The sequence below is a fragment of the Solenopsis invicta genome, chromosome 9 (assembly GCF_016802725.1).
Source record: "Solenopsis invicta isolate M01_SB chromosome 9, UNIL_Sinv_3.0, whole genome shotgun sequence".
Taxonomy (NCBI): domain Eukaryota; kingdom Metazoa; phylum Arthropoda; class Insecta; order Hymenoptera; family Formicidae; genus Solenopsis; species Solenopsis invicta.
Window position 1 is genome coordinate 6,794,804 of NC_052672.1, and position 20,409 is coordinate 6,815,212.

The following is a 20,409-nucleotide window of genomic DNA, read 5'->3' on the forward strand; positions in this document are numbered from 1 at the left end:
TTTTCAAATTTAATGTAGAAGTCATTTTATATGTATAGTCATTTTATATTATCATGAAGCACCTTGTTTAAAATCTATTTTTGCACACATCGTTTACTGAACATTCAGATAAGATTTGTTTAGCATCAGCAAAATAAGAGTTACATTTAACGAGACATCGCTACATCAGTAACGAGAATGTTAACGATAATAATTACGTAGGATCGTTTGAATATTGTATAAAATAGCTATGCAACTCTTAGGGCGGAAGTACAGACTTTTGAATAACGTATAATGCATAACGTATAAGGGGGATTTAACCCTAGATCGTCATTTTTAGTTACCTTTCACAACAGTCTGTGAAACTTTGTTACGCTATATCTCTGAACTAAAAGCATATTTTTTAGCTCACAATATGTGAAATCAATACCTCAGAGTAAAACAAGAGTAGATAAATAAAAATCGAGTAAAAATATTTTATTTTTAAGTAATTGTTTTAAAAAATGGTTTTACAAAAATTCGCAAAAAATGACTACTTTAAATTAAAAAATTTCAAATTTTTAAATTTAAACTTTAAGCAACAAAAAAAGTAGATTTAGTTGACCCTTTGGACTAAAAAAATAGTACAATATGAATCGCTCTAAAAAGTTCAATTATTTGAAGTATCAAAAATCGACATTTTTAAAAAATCAATAAATCATGATTTTAAAAAAATCAACAAAATTTTATTATTTGAATATAAAATGGTAGATAAATGACTGTAATAAATAAATAAAATTAAAGAGTATGGATCTTAAAGAGAATCTCAGATGTTTCAGAGTGTTTGCACGCGCGTTAGTTATACGCAAAAAGTGAAAAAATATTATTCATTTCTATCTTAAAAAGGGAAATAAAAGATTCCGATTGATTGATTTGATTCTCTTATGCGTTATGCATTATGCAAAAGTTTATGCTCCTGCCTTTAATGACATTTGGTATCGTTATAGTATCCTTGCGCAGATATCATGACAAAAAAAAAGCTATGCAACGACGACGTAATGATATCGAACTGTCGTTAAGAGTTACAGAGAATAGGTCTATTGGTTTGTATTTCAATGCTAAAATGTGGCAATTTTTATTTTACGTTGTATTGATAAATACGGAAATTTTATGCGTGTATGTGTGTCTCCAATATCAATAAAATAGTAATCAAGTAGACGTATCAAAATCTGTGCAAAAAAACACAAACGCTCAATATTTTTAAATTAAATCTAATAAATCTAGCAAACTATTTGGCATATGTAACGAATACAATAGATATATAGAAAAAAATTCTTGTTTTGAAAATAACTTTATTTTCGAAATGTTAAATATTGAAATGAGATTATATAACGTTAAGCAGATACAATTTGCCTACTAGAAGAAATTTTGTATAGTTTTATTTAAAAATATTTTTCATTACTTAATACTTATTTTTATGAGTTGAAAAAAAAAAACAGAAAAATAACAATATCTTCAAACCAAAAATTAAGACTTTTGCTATTATAATTATATTGTTTAGCTCTTTAGATGAGAGACTATTATATTTATTATAATTACTATAATAATAAAAATATTTTGTAATAATGCTTAATAATAAAACTGAATTAATATTCAGTTAAAATAATTTAGACTATTATATTACTAAAAATATATATAATTTTTTATTATAAATTAGTGTAATCAACAACTTGAGCGTTGCGTATACAACTATACGTACCGACTATAAGTACAAATAACTGATTGCTAAATGTATCAGCTATGTCAGACTAAACAAATGACGATGAACAATGTAGTGTAGCAATGCAACTGTATATTTATGGCAAGAATGGATAACAGTACTAAAACTGCGCGATGTAATTGTCCATCAGGGTGTTTACGAGACGGAAATCCGTTGCCCGAATAAAGAGTGAAAGAAAAAACGAGAAGATAAAGATAAAATTAATTAAATTATACCAGTATAGGATAGCAACAATCTTTTTCGCAATCTTTGCGTTTACAAAGTAAAGTCAACAATAAATTAAAAAAGTATTAATAATTATTGTACTTTTATTTTATAAAGTTTCGATGAGAAATGTAGTTTTTAAATAAAGATAAGAGACACGTAAAACCCTTTGTGTTTCAGAGAAATGCAACGATAAAGATAATTAAAGTGTAATCACTGAGATAATCAAAGACATTACTTATGCCACAAAATTATTTGTTACACGCGAAACAGTATAATATTCGCTATACTGCTATACGTAGAGAAATGGCACATATTGGAAAAACCAATTAATAACAATAGTATCAGCAATTCACGTACAATATATGAAAAATGTCCGATCCAATAAGCTCAATTTATTTGTTTCACTTTAATAACAGAAATACGAAGAAGGATACATGCAAAACATGTTGTTTTCCTCATCGGTAAAATTTATTTTACATTCCCTCAAATACCCGGAATTATCAAGACGAAGGAAATTTCAGAATTTTAAACTCACTCGCAGTTCGAAATAAAGCGACGTGCTGTCAGCCCATGTTTCGCGATTCGTAACCGTTTGAAAACAAGTTTTGAAGCTATTTACCAAATCGGGATCTGCGTTAGAGTTGAACCACGACCTAGGATCCCAAGACATATTCCATTTTGGAGAAGTGGTCCTAGATTCGAATGTCGAGTCGTCTTCGTGCGACATTTTCCTTTGCGATGGATTTATGGATTACCAATTCGATGATGATTTCGACGAACGAATAACTAGAGTCGTCACCCGACGATATATTTACATACGATCGCTCACACAAGCTTTGTTGTATTCGGGCACGTGAAGTTCACATGAGCCAGTGGTTCTCAAATTGTGCTTCAAGCACGAATACGACACAAACGATTGCGTATTTAAATATATCGCGCAATCTTAAAATTCAAACGAGTTGCTTCGTTCAACAAAAAGTGCAAATAAGTACTTTTCAATTTATTTTACAATAAAAAAGTTTGAGTCAAATTTTTAATAATATTAATTAGCGCGAGATGTAAGTTTATCTAAAAAATATTTATTGTTACAATGATATATATATATATATCATTGTAACAATAAATATTACACACACACACACACACAATAAAAAAAATGCTTCTTGCAATGAGCTTTTTAGTTAATGATTCTTTTAATCCCTTCACAAAATAACATAGAATAAAAACATATTTAAAAAAAAATCGGTTTACCTTTTTGTAATTTGTATGAAACTTGATCCTATAATTTGTGAGGTCGTTGAATATATCAGAATATATCTGAATATATCAGAATTTTATAATTCAAAATAACGGATCTAATGTGGCAAATCAAAATTGTAAAATAATTGGATTTTTATAATATAGTAGAATTTTATTATTCCAAGTGGTAGATTAAATTTTGTTAAAAAGACTTATTGTTAGCTCAATACATTTTTTTTCATACATATTTTTGGCTTCTTACGACCTGTGTTAAACACCCTGTAAACTGTATTTTTACTTCAAATTATTTGGGATTATTATTTCAACCTGAAAATACATGTATAAATTTAATTTTTGGCATTCTGACATAAGATTTTGATTCAATAAGTTTGAAATCCCTAAGCTGCCAATTTCGATTTTTTCTTCAACTTCAGTTCTTTATTTTAGATCCATTTAAAATTTAAAAATTCTGATATCATATTCGGATTCAGCAACTTTGAAAATTTTAAGATAATCGTTTTTATAAGAATCCAATTATTTTTTCAAATTTTAATCCGTCATATTGAATCCATTTGAAACCATTTGAATTTAAAAATTCTGATATCAGATTCAGATTTTGAAAAAAACCTTCGAATAATCATTTTTAAAAGAATTTAATTATTTTTCCAAATTTTGATTTGTCTTATTGAATCCGTCATTTCAAATTTTGAAATTCTGATATTCAGATTCACCTCAAAAACTTTCGTATTAAAATCGGAAATATAAGAAATCTTTTTTTCACACAATGGTCGCACAAAAATCTCATTTCTCTCGCCAGACATTAAATGCCACAGATATTCAAAATCTGCGCCCATTTGCACTTGCCAATTTTGCAAAGCACTTATAATTTTCCTTAGTGACATTTACACGAATAAGACTTGCACTTTCGATATTTCGGTACATATACCAATCGACGTATGAGGAAATGCTCGCAATATTTGCCGATAATCATTCTCATCGATTTAAGGTATCACCGATCGAAGCGTAAATATCAATCGTGTTATGCAATTTCCTTGGAAACTTATCTACATTCCATTGATGCAATCGATACATCGTGTGACGTGTGAGACCGTTTCCACGTGAACGCGAGCGTGAGCATAAGTAAGTAGACACTAGTTTTATATATGTAGGTAGGTCATTTTTTAAAACACGATCATTAAATTCAATCAGATTTTTTTTATAATAATAGCGTTATGTCCAATAATTACTTATGAATTGTGTAAACAATTATCAATAATTACACCAACAAAGAATCATTTAATTATTATATCAATTAATTACAACGAATTATTTACGTGATATTTTAAATTGTAATAAATATTCATGATAATTACAAAAAGGCCTGTGAAATTGAAAGTCATAAAAAGTTTCTTAATAATTTTAGTTGCTTTTTTTTAAATGTATTTTAGCCTGCTAAAAACAAATTCGTCCTCATTTAGCTGTCACGTCACAATTCTTAGAAAAATGATATAAAAATCATTTTCTGTCTCTTTAAGTATTTTTCTTAAAATTGTCACGTAAAATAGTAAAACAGCCAAATTTTACCAATAAATTTGCGTTTAACAAGAAAAAATATATTAAAAATAGCTAAAGTTGTTAACAAAGTTTCGACACACGATTTCGCAGACCTGTGTTGACCTATATTATTTATCGTTTCAAACTTTCTTTTTCATGCATGCAATTTCACAAACTTTTCATGTTTAAAATAAAAATTTCAGAACATAATAACAAAATTGATACCGATAATTCAGGTACGCAATTTTAATTTCTTGTAAAAATAAATAAAGTTTTAATTAATATTTGTGAATAAGAAATTAATAAAAAAAATTTTTTCTTGTGTTTAAAATTCTCACTTACGTTTATAATTATAGTTTATAGTTAATTTACGTTTGTAATTATAGTTAATTGTGAAAATATTCTTCTTTTTGTCTTTTCGTCTACGTGTTCTATGTGAATTAACTTGTAGCAATCAAAAAAATGATAACTTACCAACTAAATGAAAGAACGCTCCCTTGAAAGATCCGATGTCGTCATGAATTATAAAATCTTTCTCATGTGCCTGAAAAACCAAAAATAGTTGCTTAAAAAATTACATGGAGATTAGATAGCTGGATACTAGATAGTAATCGGACTTCGAATAATTTGCAATACTAAATCGATATTAAAATTCATGTAATTTAAAAATTTTATTAAGTTCCAAAATATTGTTCGGAGAATATTTCTTTATTATTCCTTTTTTGCCCTTCTTTTTCTTTCCTATTTCTCTCGCTTTTTTTACTACTTGAAAAAGATTTCACAATCGAATTGCTAAAATAACAATAGTTGATTTACTTAAATCCTGGTTTATCGTTAATTAATTCTGGAGTGCTATTGTTAGTTAATTTTCACCCAACTGAAGTGTAATTCAAGTTCAATATAATTTTTGCAACTAAAATTTTGATAAATAACTTAAAATATATTTATACATTTAATAAAGTTTTATTTACATTAAAATAATTACATCAATTATTCTACACTCTACCATGTTGTAAAATGTAGTAAAAGTCTTAATTTTGAGAGTAAATTTTTATTTAGAGAAATGTCAATATAAGAAAAATATAAGTTAAGAAAAAATTCACACCTATAGTTGATAAAACAATTAATGATTTACTTAAATCCCTAAGTCTATCATTAATTAACTTATACTACTATATACTACTATAGATAAATTTTTATCTAAGTGCAGATTCAAGTCAAATACAATATTTATTATTAAACTTTTGATAGTTTAAAATAAATTTAATATTTAATAAGATTTTATTTACATTAAAATAATGTTAATTAGATTAATTCTTCTGATACATTGTAAACTAAAAAAAATATAAAAAAATTTTACCTGAAGAAGTGTTAATGTACAAAAAATATGAGTAGCATCTAATCTAATCTAATTTACGCCGAGAGTTTAGTAAAATAATTGTTGATTTATTTAAATCCCTAATCTATCATTATTTAACCCCAGAGTGCAACTGTGAATGACTTTTAATTTAAGAGTACATCTGTTATTAAACTTTCGATAACTTATGGTAGATTTAACATATAAAACATTTATATTAAAATAGAGTAAATTAAGTGAGTTAATCTGACTTAATTAACACTATTTTAAAAATATGCATAAACATATTTAAATGAAAAAAATTCTTAATATTGTAATTAAATTTTTATGTAGACAAGTATTAATGTAAGAAAAATATGAGTCGTACTTTAGAGTTAAAAGAAAATTCACATAACATACTAAAAGTTAGTTAATTAACTATTGATTTACTTAAATATCTAGTTTATTATCAATTATATCTAAAGTGCTACTATGGATTTTCATTCAAGTGCAGATATTTGTTATTAAATTTGGGTAGTTTAATATAGATTTAGCATTTAATAAAACTTACATTAAAATAGTGTCAGTTAGGTTAGTTAATCCAACATCTTGCAATATATTAAAAATATTTAAAAATTTTTAATTTTTGTGAATGAACTTTTATTAACTAAAAAAGTATCAATGTAAAAAAAAAATAAAATAAATGAGCAACACTCAAATGAGCAACACTCCAGAATTAAAGAATTCACACCGAGAGTTGGTAAAATAATATTATTGATTTACTTAAATCCCTAGTCTATTTTTAATTAAGTAACGCCCAATGCAAATAATGCAACACCTCAATTTCATATGATCAATTCTCGATCAGAAATGACCCTGTATAGGAAACTGTCGTTTCCTGTTACCGCAACGACGCAGTCACTTACAATCCGTTTCTTATCTGACAATGAATATGCGGAGCGCGTTCGCGAAGGACAAAGATGCGTTTGCGTAGAATGACGCAAGTACACGAGCCCTTGATTCATCGCGGCGTCCAGTTGGGAGACACAAAGGAGTAACGTCGTAGGAACAGCTAACCCGAGCCCTAACCTCACCTGGGGTGGAGGAATTCCCCCGGGGAGTGTGTAAACCGCTCTCTTCAGCCGGCGTCGAGCCGCGTCGTGTGTTACATAAGTGAACCCGATTCCCGCCCGCGATTACATGTTTTTCACTGACGTCGCAAGGCCGCGACGGCGTCGGCGGAAGAAGACGACAACGACGACGCGCCACACGATAACAAAGAAGAATCTTACACCGCACCGTGTACGAAGAGACTCCTGCTGCCTCATACACGTCTTTCTTTCTCGCCGCGCCGTTAGTGCTGTCATCGTCCATCAGGCGGCGCAATCAGCGCGCCCGTTTGCGATCAGCTGATCGCCCTGCGCACGTGCGCCACAGTGCGCCATAGCTTTCTCTGCACTTTAAACGTAAATATATGTATCTGTATGTATCTAATAAACATACAGATTTCGAAAGCAAGTTACATCGATAGATCTGTATTCGGGCTTTTGTTATCAGTGGCTCATCGCAGATAAGAACAGCGGATTCTATATTCTCTTAATGAAGCCACCCCTGCACCATCCTGCCTTCTTCTTTCTTGTAAATAGATGTATGTATAGTCTCGTTTTATTGTGATACTAAACATTAAATTTTAAAAATCTGTTTTTTTTTATTGCATGTCTATAAGTTTCTTTAGCCTTTTTTTTATCTTTTTGAAATGCTGGAATGTAATTTATTTTGCAGAAACAAAACGCGGTGATTACAAGAAATGTTTCATTGATTGGATTTAACCTCCTGAAGCATATTTGAGTTTTGCATTGGTGAACGAAGAAACAATCGTTTTGCAGCTTCTTTCAACTTAAAACTATCTAGCATTACTGTAATCATGTCAACGACATTGGCATTACCACAGAAAAAGTATTATAGGCAACGCGCACATTCGAATCCTATAGCCGATCACTGCATCGAGTAGTAAGTAACTTTTAATTTTTATAAAATTATAAAAAAAGTTCTCGTCTACTGTCTGTTATTTTCACATTGTAGTCCGACAAAACCTGAATTAATGGATTGGAGTACCTTATATCCACAGCACTTTCAGAGTAACACTAAGCAAACGCCAGAAGTACAGAAACATGTGGAATTTGCTGACATTGGTTGCGGTTATGGAGGATTACTGGGTAATCTGTCTTTTTTTTCTAGACGTTATTGAAAAATCAAAATAATCAACGAATTAATCCTCAGTTACTCTGTCCTCGATGTTCCCTGACAATCTGATACTTGGCATGGAAATCAGAGTAAAAGTATCAGACTACGTTATGGATCGCATTGCCGCTCTACGGTCGCAAAATCCTGGTCGATACCAAAACATTGCCTGCCTGAGAACAAACGCCATGAAATATCTACCAAATTATTTTTACAAAGGACAGGTAAATGGAAAGTTTCAATTGTCTGTTATAAAAGAGTATAAAATAGTCTCAGTGCATAATTAATTTGCATATTTAATTTGTATAGCTAAAGAAGATGTTTTTCCTGTATCCAGATCCACATTTCAAAAAGTCGAAGCATAAATGGAGGATAATTAACAAGTCTCTGTTAGCGGAATACGCTTATGTTCTAGCCGAAGGAGTAAATATCCCTTAATTTATTATATTAAGGACCATTTCATTATTGTAGCTTACTTTTAAAAGCTTAATTTGTTTTCCTAGTTCTAAAAATTAAAAAAAAAAATAAAAAGTAAGAGTCAAACCGAGTTTAAAGTTAAGCTACATTGGTGAAAATGGACCTAAAGAGGTTTTACTTTGTTGATTACAGAAAACATTTTTCTTATAGAAAAGTATTGAATCAATTAAGATATAACTTTTATAGAAATATTTGATTTTTGTAGATTATTATGGTATTTTTTTTTAGAGGAGTGTGAATAGTTCAAATTGAATCGAACATAGACTAAGGTCTATGATCAAAATCGACCGCGCGTACACGGATGTCAACTTTAAATCGTTCTTAATCGTTTTCATGCGACCGATTCGTTCGTCTCGTCGCACTGTACCCACGATCATTTACGTGAACGCAATGGGGACGAGGTGCGAATACCGAATACAAGTACAAATTGACTCACCGATCGTCACTAGTTGTACTGTCCAGCTCGGTCTCGGCCACAGCTGTCGAACATTCGAGATCCAAGACCCTTCTCACAACGATTCATCTTGATTCGCACTTGGCTCTTTGTTTTTGGCACTCTCGAAATACTTCTGATACACGCGTGTGAAACTCGGGAGGCAACGGAGAAGATGCAAAACACGATTAAACGTGACACGACTTCGCATCATGCATCGTATCCGACTGACGACGGACGTTGACACGAACACCCGATATTTCACTTCACTTTCGACACTCCACGACACTCTAAAAATACTCGCTCGCATCAAAAACTCATACGGGACGACGAGGATGCGAGTTGAATGCGTAGAGATATCGCGCCATCCTGCTTGACCGACTGAGACCGACCATCGTCGCCCGGTCGCCATACTGCGTAGCGGTGTGGGCCGCGCCTGCGCCGTCTACGCCGCTAGTACGCAGTACTTCGCGACAGTCGACCAGTCAGATCGGAAGGCGGGACGGCGACGTGTCGTGGCGCATTTCAACTCGCATCCTCGTCGTCCCGTACGAGTTTTTGATGCGAGTGAGTGTTTCGAGAATGTCGTGGAGTGTCGAAAGTGAAGTGAAATGCAACGAAGCTATACGCAGTTTGACGTGACAGCTAAGAGCCGAATGATTCCGAACAATTCCGAATCAAACCGATGTGCTGGTAATTCTCCTTTACCACTTATCTTATAATTAGTGCCCCCTTGTCCTATCTAACGGTATAAGCTCCGTCTACCTTAGTCTATGGAATCGAATCATAATGAGTTTGATTCAATTCGTTTTTGAGTTTGAAAGGTTTGAATTCAAAAATTTTGAATCATTTATGATTCAAATCGATCATCTATTTTGATTGCTTTATTTATATTTTCCGCAAAACTAGTTTTGTATTACCAATTTTGATATCTGATTGTTTGTCGATTCTTAAAGTTCTTCTAAATTGTTTCTAAATCGTATATTCAAAAATTTGTGTACACGAGTAGAATTTCTTAAACTTATGTGGCTCGAGATTTTTTAAAACTGCAAATATCCGTGATCTGTCTAGTTTTAAGAGATATGAAATATTTGAGTGGGATATGAAATATTTATTTCAACAAAGCAAAATATCTTTTTAATTCTAGGAATTAATATTTTTTACAATACAAATAATCCTAATATGACCGAGAAATGTAATAACAAAATAAAATAACGAATACCGCAATACTGGTCGAAAGCAGTTCTTAGTGCTCAATAATTTTTTCTAGGTAAATTGATAAATATTTACAAGATTCTGTTAAACTGCGCGTCGCAAATTTGCTGAACTTAAAATACAGCTTTTTAAGAAAAATCTCGAATGTAATATCACCAATTGCTAATTAATTTAATTATTTTTTTTATTTTTATACGTATCTCTACTATCCCCTTTAAACTCGGATTATTTGTATTATATATACGCGTCGACTGTAAAAATCAATAATTGCAATAACATCAATTATTGTGGTAAATATTATCAAGTGCCTTAATGGTCAAAATAGCTACAACACCCTTCTCGGATAGATTAGTGGGGAATCCAGGTTCAAATCCTAGTCGAGGTAATATTTTTTGCAATAATCTTACAGTTTTGTGAGTTTAAGGGGGATAGTAGAGATGCGTGGCATAAAAAATAATTAAATTGATTAGCAATTTAATTTGGTAATATTACATTCGAAATTAAAATTGCGGCGCGTAATTTGGGGGAATCTTATAAATATTTATAAATTTATTTATGAAAAATTATTGAGCACTAAGAACCGCTTTCGACTGATATTGCCATATTTTGATTAATTTTTTAAAATTATTGTTACATAGGCTATTGTATATACTGTAACAGACGTGGAGGACCTACATAAATGGATAATTCAACATTTTCAAGAGCATCCACTGTTTGAAGAAGTTGCCAAGCAGGATTTGGTACGTATAGTTATTTATTTCTTGTTTTTTTTTTTATTTTTTACATGATAAAACTTACAAATTTTGTTGACGCAGGCAGCGGATCCTGTAGTAGAAAAATTATACGAAAGCACTGAAGAAGGCAAGAAAGTCACTAGGAACAAAGGAAATAAGTTTCTGGCCGTGTTCAGGAGAATTGCAGATCCTTGTATTGCGACGAATAGCTAGCAGTGGCAATTATTTGGCTATAATTACTCAACGAAGGATATTCTGGATGAAGGTACTAATTTTGGTGTCATGAGAGATTTATCTTGAAATAGCAACTTTGTTTCTAAAATAAGTTGCAAGAAATAAAATTAACTATTTTTTGAAAATAAAATATATTTCGTAATACCTCTTTTAATCGTCTTTCTCCTGCTGACGCTAGGTATCATATTCAAATAGTCCGTATGTCTAACATCCGTATGTTGAACTAAATGTGCGGTCTTCAATGCAAATTCTTCATGCATTATGATGAATAACATCTGCAAAATAATGCCGCTCGACAATTAATCAGGATTGGGAAACAATGAAATAGTGTTGTCGACTAAGATTGTGTTTTCCAATTTAAGCTTTATTCTACAATAGAATTTGTAATAGATTATAAATCGACATAGTAAATAAATTAGTTTTTTATTACAAGACAGTTGAATAGTAAACGCAAAGAATCTATAGTGTTAACAATTTTTTATTCTGATATTACGTTTTTCTCATTAAACTAAAAATTAATATAATTTTTAATAATGTTTATATTTTTAAGATTGTTTTAAAGAAAAATATACTTTTTATTAATTTGTATTAAAGAAAGTTTTTATTATATAGTTTTATTGCTATAATCTGCTACCAACGCAAATTAACTTTAATCTCAGTTTATCTTATTCTTTATTTTTCTTTAGTTCTAAGAATTGAAAAAAGAAAGAGTAAGCAACTAAAATTAAAGTTAATCTGTGTTAGTAGAAATAGGCGTAAGCTCGTTAATATTAGTTTTCTTTAAAATTTAAACCATAGTGATATTATTTTATTAATCAAAGTAGAATATCTTTTTGCAAAAAATTATATAAATATATTTTAGTGTTACGTATTTGTCATTTTTAACTTTTTGGCTAGTTCATTTTATTGGATAAAGTTCGAGACAATAAAATTTGCCACGGTTTTTTCCACCCATTGGACTTTTCCAGCAAATTCTGTTCCTCTAATAAATATCGAATCAGAAATAAGATCCTACCTCTTCAAGTATACGGTTAATCAACGCTCGCGGAGGTGAAATGTACGATCTTTGTATTAATCTATTTCTTTCGTACAAATTCATCCTGAATTGCGAGTAAAATAAATTCGATTTTTTCCGCAAAATATCTTGCATCATATCTTTGAATAATTTACTGTTAACTATTTCCCTAAAATAAAGTTGATCAAATTATTAAAAATGTTTATTTCACAAATAAATTAATATAGACTTATCTTGATTATTATTAAAATATGAAAATGAAATATATAGTACCACAGTAGACACTCTATAATAAACGAAGACCGACTAATATCTTCTTTTTCGAATGTCATTCTTTCATTTTCCTCGATACATATACCTTTTGGCGGTGCACTTGTTAATTCTTTCATTAGACTAACTTTCAGAAATTTATCTTCTACGCTATATATAGAACATCGAATCATTACAGCTTTATAAAATGGCTGAGGTTTTTCTAACATTTTCGTCTGTAATTGCTAAAGACAAAAGAATATGAATTTAAAAGTTTAAAGAAAAACTTTAACTTTTACATAAAAAAAACAGTTATTTTGATAGAAATATGAAGTTTTGATGAACTGATGTTTTATTAATTTTTATGAAATTTTAATATAAATACTATGAAATTTTAATTTTGTTGTTACGCTCGTGCAGCACTTCAACACTTTCTCGTAGCAATAAAACACTCGTGCAAATAAAGACTGTCTTTTTTAAGAGCAACGGTTTTAATGAGATAACATTACAAGATATAAGCTGATCATTACACGTGCATAAATACAGCTCAAGTTGAACTCATATTCAGAAACAATACAACGGCGCGATCTTTCAGTGTCGCGCCTCTTGTCGATCGATATCAGTTGGCGCAATAACGGTTCGTAATAATTTTTTGCTAAAATTGTTTTGTGTATTTAATTAAAAACATTAATGAAATTTTAATGAGAATTCAATAAATATGTAATGAAACTTTAACGAAAAATTATTAACTATTAGCTATTTAATGAAAAAATAAATTTTATTGAAATTATAATGAATTTTGGATAAAATTGCAACGAAAAATTGCAGATATTCTGTATTAGCAAATTAAATAATTTTTTATGGAAACTAATGAATTTTTAATGAAATTTAATGAAATCACTGGTTTAAATATTCTAAGATGAATATAAAATTCAACACAATTATATCCAAATTTTCTTAACATATTTCTACCAGAATAATGAGCATATAAGATAAAAATTTAAATAGATAAATAGATAATTTATTTCTCACAATAAATAATGAAAAATTTTGATTTTACTTAATCTTTTTCAATCATCATCTAAACTAAATACAAAAATAATGTAACACGCAAATAACAGCAATTAAATGATTGATTAAAATAGAATATTATGTAGATTAAAAGTTATAACAATTCTTATTTTTATATGAATGGGACTATTAATCAATTTCCTAAAAATTTTACATTTAAATTTTCTTAAAATAATTTTTAAATTCTTAAATTTTTAAGGAGAAATTTTGTATATTTTTATTTACTGGGACATTGATGCCTTTTTCTGTGATAGTAAACTGCCTTTTTAGTTCCTGAGACAAGTCTTCGTGAATATATATACTTCGCTGATAAATTCGTCTTTGGCTGGCATTAATAAACATGCACGGTATATCAATATCAATCATGCAGGGGTATTCTTTGGTGTATATAATTATACGGAAGCTTTTAACGGACATTGGCTTTATGAAACCTTTACGCGGATAAATGTCTACGTTAATTACTTCAGATATTTCAGGTCTGATAGGGATGAAGAAAAATCAATTTCATTTTGGAAAAATATTTTGACCGATTAATAATAATTTATTTTACAGTTTTTATAGTTTAATTTATGATAGCAAACCTTTTCCATTCATAGGCGAGTACATCTTGCATCAAATTATTGTGCATCATAATCATTTTAACTGTATGGCTATGCGTAGACATGTGCCAAACATTTATGCAATCAGTGCTAAAGTATATAGGAATACTTTCATCATCCTGGAACTTATGTTCACATAGCACATATTCTCCAATTGCCGGTTTATATGGCAAGGAGGATTCGCCTTCGAGTGTTAACTCTTTTTCGTCATCACCCAGAGTCAAATGCAATTTCCCCTGTTAAGAAAGAGATACAACAATTGTACATTTTTTGTCTGGAAAGAAAAATTTATATATTAATTTTATTAACGTACGTATACGTACTTTAAATATGCCGAATTGCCTTGGCTGAAATTTTAAAAGGATCGGGACAAAAGTTTGCGGATTCGCAATTGCGTATAGAGTCGCGCAGGAGAAAACTTTATAACAATATTCCTGATTTATTTCATGCATTGTTCTCGGATTTATGGAAAACGGAATGCTGTGATTTGTACCGTTGTACAACCAACACATCTGAAAAATTTCAAAGATGCTTTGGTGAAGAAATTTTAATGAAATTTTAATGACATTTGTTGAATTTTATGTTTATTTTAGATTTTATGATTTCATCAAAATTTCATTATTTATTAATTTTAATAAAATATTAATTTATTATTATGGAATATCTGCGATTTTTATTGCATTTTTATTAAAAATTTATTATAATTTTAATAAAATTTTCTGTCATTAAATAGTTTGTTAATAATTTTGCGTTAAAATTTTATTTCACTTTCATTGAGTTGTCGTTGGAATGTCATCTATTTTCTTAAATGTAAAAAATAATATTTTTGACAAAGTGTAATTGGAATTTCATTGCACATTCATTAATATTCTAACAAAATTTTATATTTTATTTTATTAACATTTTTTTACTAGGAATGTAATTGTCTTTAAATTAAATATAACCTGATAAATAGGATCCTTTTCACCAAAGTAAACTTGCTGGAATTTAAAATGCGTGCCATTTATAAGATGGAGCTTATTATCAGTATCAGATAAACATTCTATCGTTATAATAAAAAAAATGTGTCGATCATCTCCAAGATCCAAGTCCCACTTTGTTTCGGTTTTTCCTAACAATGTGTGATGCAACTCTAGAGTTATCCAAGCTTCTTCTTTTGGCTGCGTTTTATTGAAAAATAATATTGAATAAATAAATTACAAAATAAATGAATAAATAAATAAAATTACTGTAATATCACAAAAGGTTGTACTTTCAGATTTCCCGTTTTTGGTTGCATAGAACACACTTTTCTGTGTAAGCAATCGTATTTTGCACGTTGAAATTTAAGACCTTGGCCTTTTGCAACTGGTCGGCAAGAACAGAGCTGCACTTTTTTTATATTCCACGAAGCAATCACTGCAGATACGTTGGTTAAAAGTAATTTTATAACAGTCGGGCTTTTCTGTAAAACCATCGCTGGGAAGTTTATGTATGATGTTTGTGACGTTTCCGGTTGTAAATTTCTGAATAACATATTGAGCCTAAAAATACACATATACACGCGTGATTAAAACATTATGAATTGTGTTTATTATGAAATCGAGAAAAATACAGAATATTCTATGTACATGTTTATTTTCATCAACTTCCAAAGGAAAACTTTGCTCGCGTTCGGGTGAGGTCCGTAACATTGCAAATCTGTCACCTATTTATAAAAAAGGAATAATTATTATTTTATCACAATCATTTTGTTTCGTCGAATTATTACAATTATAATTGCAGAATTTTTTTACAAAAATCAAACAAGTTTATTTTTCTTAAAACTTGTGTTATGACGCCAAATCATTTTTTTTTATCGGTAACATTACATAATGAACAATTTTGCTCTTAGCAGAAATCAAACAGAAAATAGAAAATGTATATACATGTAAACAAATGGTAACTACAAAATGTCTGCAAGACCCAAAACAGTTCAGAAGTTTTTAATTTTTATAATGTGTTCTCAAAATATTGTTGCGTCCGTCGCTCGCTTTTGCACTCGCGCGATTCACACCGCACTTCCGTACTTGCAAAAGGAAAGAACTCTCTCAAAACTGAGGAAAAGGGATTTCAACTCGGGATCTCGCATTCGTCTGAACTCCTCCAACGTTGAACGGAGAACAGCCTCCGTGTTTAGTGTCTCAGATTCTACTGACGTACCCTCGTTGTCTCCCTGCGAGTATTCAGCTTCTCCCGAAGAATGAGTACAAATTTTCTCTTCCTCGGAGTATTCATCATGATGTCATGGCTCCCTTTTTCATTTCTGGTCGCGCTCTGAGATCGAACGAACGAGTCCCCAAAATGTTGCATCCGTTGCTCATTTCCGCACTCGTGAAGGGAAAGAATTCTTTCATAACTGACGAAAGACTTTATTGCAACGTAAAATACAAACGAGCATGTAAACGGGAACACACGTCGCAATCCGAGCAGCGTAAACAACAATGTCGCGAATGAACAACTCTCTTATTATAAGCCCTGGATTTCAGGCTCGGTATGAGCCTAAGTGTCACTGTTTAATGAACGACTCTTTCTGTTCGGTATCGATTTTTCCCTGCGGTCAGCTGATTTTGTATTGATTTTTTCTTCGACCAGCTGATTTAAGCCTGGCCGACAACATGGGCGCAACAATATTAATTAAAATTTAAAACATTGTCTTTATATTTATGACATATTTGGAGAAAAACGTTTGTATTCATATAAAAAGAATATAAAAGGACATTTTTGTTAAATATATAATATACAGAATTATATATCAAATATGTCCATATATATTAAAATATTATATATATATAATTATATGTAATTATGCTCTTATTTTATATATAATTATATATAAATATATATAAAAAACTTTTTCCCTGGAAATAAATTGTAAAATTTTGTTAACAAAAATATATAATATTTAAATAATATTTCCTTCTGTGTTTTTCATCATTAATATTATACAAAAAATAAATATAAAATATTATTTAAAAAATAGGTACTAAATATAAAATTTTTGCAAGAACCAAAACAGGTTCCGAGAGATTTTTTTTATTTTTATTCTATTTTTATCTTTTAAATAAATCCTCACAAAATAATAATATAGCTGTTTTTACTTACTTATATGCGTCCAGAGAAAAATTTAACCATTATTTTACTTTTTATGTTTACACAATAAACGGTTTAAAATAAAAAGTTTTTTTGTTTTCTGAAAATTTAACTTTTTGGACTTGTTTGATTTTTATAGAAAATTCTTCAATTATATTATTTAAAAATGCGTTTCTTGGTAAATACTACTTTAAAATAATATGCATTTTACCTTCAGAGTAGGCAGTATACATAAGCAATGCACTTTACAGATATTTCTTGATGTCTGATTCGGAATCAATGTATCTGTATCAGAACTCATCCTCACAAAATATTTTACAAAAAACTCGTAATAACCCGGCGTAGTGGGTGTGATAAGAACAGTGATGGCTTTATCTTGACCAGCAAGAATGGTGTCCGCGATTGGATGTATTTTTACGTCACGCTCTATATTCTTGATACATGGCCAATTGCAATGACTACATATCATTTTGTAATGGATGTTTACGGCACTCAAATTAAATACGTGAAAACTCAATTCTTTCACACTTTTGTAAGCTTGAACTCCGAAATTTAATTCATCTGGCGCTGACTAAATGTAATAGTATGCGTTATTAAAATTATTTTTTTGTAACACTTAATGCACACCTTAGAATATCGATACCCTGTCTATTTCTTTTTTTAAATATTTTTAAATATATCAATTATAATTATTTGTAAAATTTTTATAACATTTTTTTTATAGTTAAGGGGGTAAGATTGATAAATTTCAGATAAAGAGGTTTCAGATAAAAAGTGACTTTTATTATTGAGAATATAGGAATAAAATTCTTAAAATATTCTAGGACTGAACTTATTTTTTTAATATTTTTGTTTTTAAAAATTAATTTATTATTTTTTTTATTATTATTTTTTATTATTTTACATATTGAATAATGTAGCGTAATAAACTATTTTATTATTTTATACTATTAATCTGACCACTCGTTTGCCAGATTTTTTAGAAACGACTCTTAATTTTCTCAAATTTTACTTTTATCAATAGGTAACCAAGTTCTATCAAGACAAAACATGAGTCAAATTAGTTAACTCTAAAGATATTAAAGAAATTAAAGATCAAAAGGTCAATAAAATTGTTTTGCCAAGATTTTTTAAATTATAACGGTTTTTCGTTATATTACTAACTTCCGTTGTAAAAGGTTTATTATTTATTAATTAATTTACCACAAGAAAGCCAGATTCGCATCTTCCTGTTACATGTAATGATACACAGACGCTGGCACCAACAGAAATTCCGTCTTTCAGTACGATCAATATGCAGTTTATATCCAATTCGTAATCTCCAAGTACCACAGGACAGAATAACCATTCGTGAATAACAATATCGTTAGAATAAATTTTACCATTTCTATTTCGCATCTGAAGTTCAGGTGATACGTTAATAAATTCATATCTAAAAGAAGACGATGTTAATGTATTAATCAAAAACAGTAATAACAATAAAACAACAGTTTATTCTAAAAATACTGTTAATTAATTAATTAATTAAAGATAAGCTTTATTCGGTTATAACTGAGTGCTCTTGTTGATGTTTCTGTAATTTTATATATCTTTTCAAATTTGTTGAACTATGTGCGACAAATAAATTTTTGATCTTATGACAGTTTTAAATTTATAGTATTTGGAGAAGAGAAAAAGTAAAGAGATGTTTGTTAGTATCATTATTATTAAATTAATTATCAATTTAATATCGTGTGATATTGCTATTCTTGTTTAATTTAAAACTGTATTTCAAGACCAAAAAGATTTAGTTGGCGTGCTGTTTAATAAATTTGAAAAAGTATATAAAATTACACAAGGAATCCATCAGCTCAAAAATCCAATTATGACTGAATTAAGACTCGACTTTAATTAAATGTGTATTTACATAACGGTTTTTATTCTATTTTTATTAACTAATTTATTAATTAATTTTTTATAGTAATAGATATATTTATAGATCACTCAATTGAATAAGTAAATAGATTTCTTAACTAAATTAAAGTTAATGGTTTATAAAATTAATTTAGTTACTTTAAGACAAGTATTACAAAAAAGAGATTAATTATTGAAGAAAAACTATTAAAAAAGCGAAAAATTTTATTTAAGAAGACGCAAGTAAATTTTCGATTGTTGTAAAATTTTGTATTAATTTTTTGCAACTTAAGAGAATAAATGTAAGTGTATTATTATTAATTAAAAAAAAGAAAGAAAGTTAGTTTTAATATTTTTAATAATAACAGTACAATTACAATAATTTCAAAACAATTTTAAAAGATATTGTTACGTTCAGATTCAAAAAAATTCTTTTTTATATTTATTATTAATTTGACGGGAATTATAGAAGTTCTGAGTGGACACAACAAAACTTTTTTTACAGGCACACTACAATAGAACGTGCGACAAGTCAAACACACTTAAAAGAATTCTGGAATGTAGATTAGCGTATTAAAACATTTTAATGCTTATCTGGTGTTGCTTCGTCAATCCTGATTTTGAGTCAGTGAATTTAATCGTTTTACGACCAGAATTGGACCAAATGCAGATTTTTTTTTGGAGCAAGAATGAAAGAAAGATCACTTAGAAATAAATTTAAATAAAAATGAATATGCTATTATACAAGTATTTATTTTTACAAATAATTTTATTGATGAAAATTCAAAAAAATTATATTGAACAAATACATTGTATAAAATTATAAAAAAATTATGTTAATGTAAAAATTACATTATACATTTGAATAAATTTTAAATTATGAGTAAATATAGAAAATTATAAATAATGCTGCATTTTACTTATTATTTAAATAAGTATAATGTGTATATAATTAAGTATATAATGGATATATGCAGCAGATAGATAGGTGGATAAATAAGGTAGATAATGATCTGAAAAGGTATGGGGACGAAAAATTGGTACTCGTATTTGTGCATTATAA

The 20,409-nt window shown here is 29.1% G+C and overlaps 2 protein-coding genes across 18 annotated transcripts in view; one reads left to right on the forward strand and one right to left on the reverse strand.

The window, feature by feature from the left end:
- Nucleotides 1-9,906, reverse strand: part of LOC105200315 (kinase D-interacting substrate of 220 kDa) — a 60,092-nt gene extending 50,186 nt beyond the window's left edge. For 7 of the 15 annotated variants that reach the window (XM_026140076.2, XM_026140072.2, XM_026140070.2 and 4 more), the window contains exons 1-2: nt 7,169-7,385; nt 5,213-5,282 (exon numbers count right to left, since the gene is read on the reverse strand). Coding sequence is in view for 1 of the 15 variants with exons in the window: in XM_026140075.2 (XP_025995860.1) it covers nt 2,565-2,672 (108 nt within the window). In the remaining 14 variants the exon portion in view is untranslated. Of the gene's footprint in view, nt 1-2,564; nt 3,019-5,212; nt 5,283-6,912; nt 6,932-7,000; nt 7,138-7,168; nt 7,391-9,228 lie in introns of those variants that run through there. The other 8 variants (XM_026140077.2, XM_039453661.1, XM_026140078.2 and 5 more) reach the window with 7 other exon arrangements.
- LOC105200314 (tRNA (guanine-N(7)-)-methyltransferase) overlaps nt 7,487-20,409 on the forward strand; it is a 37,833-nt gene continuing 24,910 nt past the window's right edge. The window contains exons 1-8 of one of the 3 annotated variants that reach the window (XR_850960.3): nt 7,488-7,722; nt 7,857-8,084; nt 8,157-8,290; nt 8,355-8,539; nt 8,625-8,738; nt 11,079-11,180; nt 11,256-11,439; nt 11,587-11,840. Coding sequence is in view for 1 of the 3 variants with exons in the window: in XM_039453678.1 (XP_039309612.1) it covers nt 7,999-8,084; nt 8,157-8,290; nt 8,355-8,539; nt 8,625-8,738; nt 11,079-11,180; nt 11,256-11,387 (753 nt within the window). In the remaining 2 variants the exon portion in view is untranslated. Of the gene's footprint in view, nt 7,723-7,856; nt 8,085-8,156; nt 8,291-8,354; nt 8,540-8,624; nt 8,739-11,078; nt 11,181-11,255; nt 11,553-11,586; nt 11,841-20,409 lie in introns of those variants that run through there. The other 2 variants (XR_005575581.1, XM_039453678.1) reach the window with 2 other exon arrangements.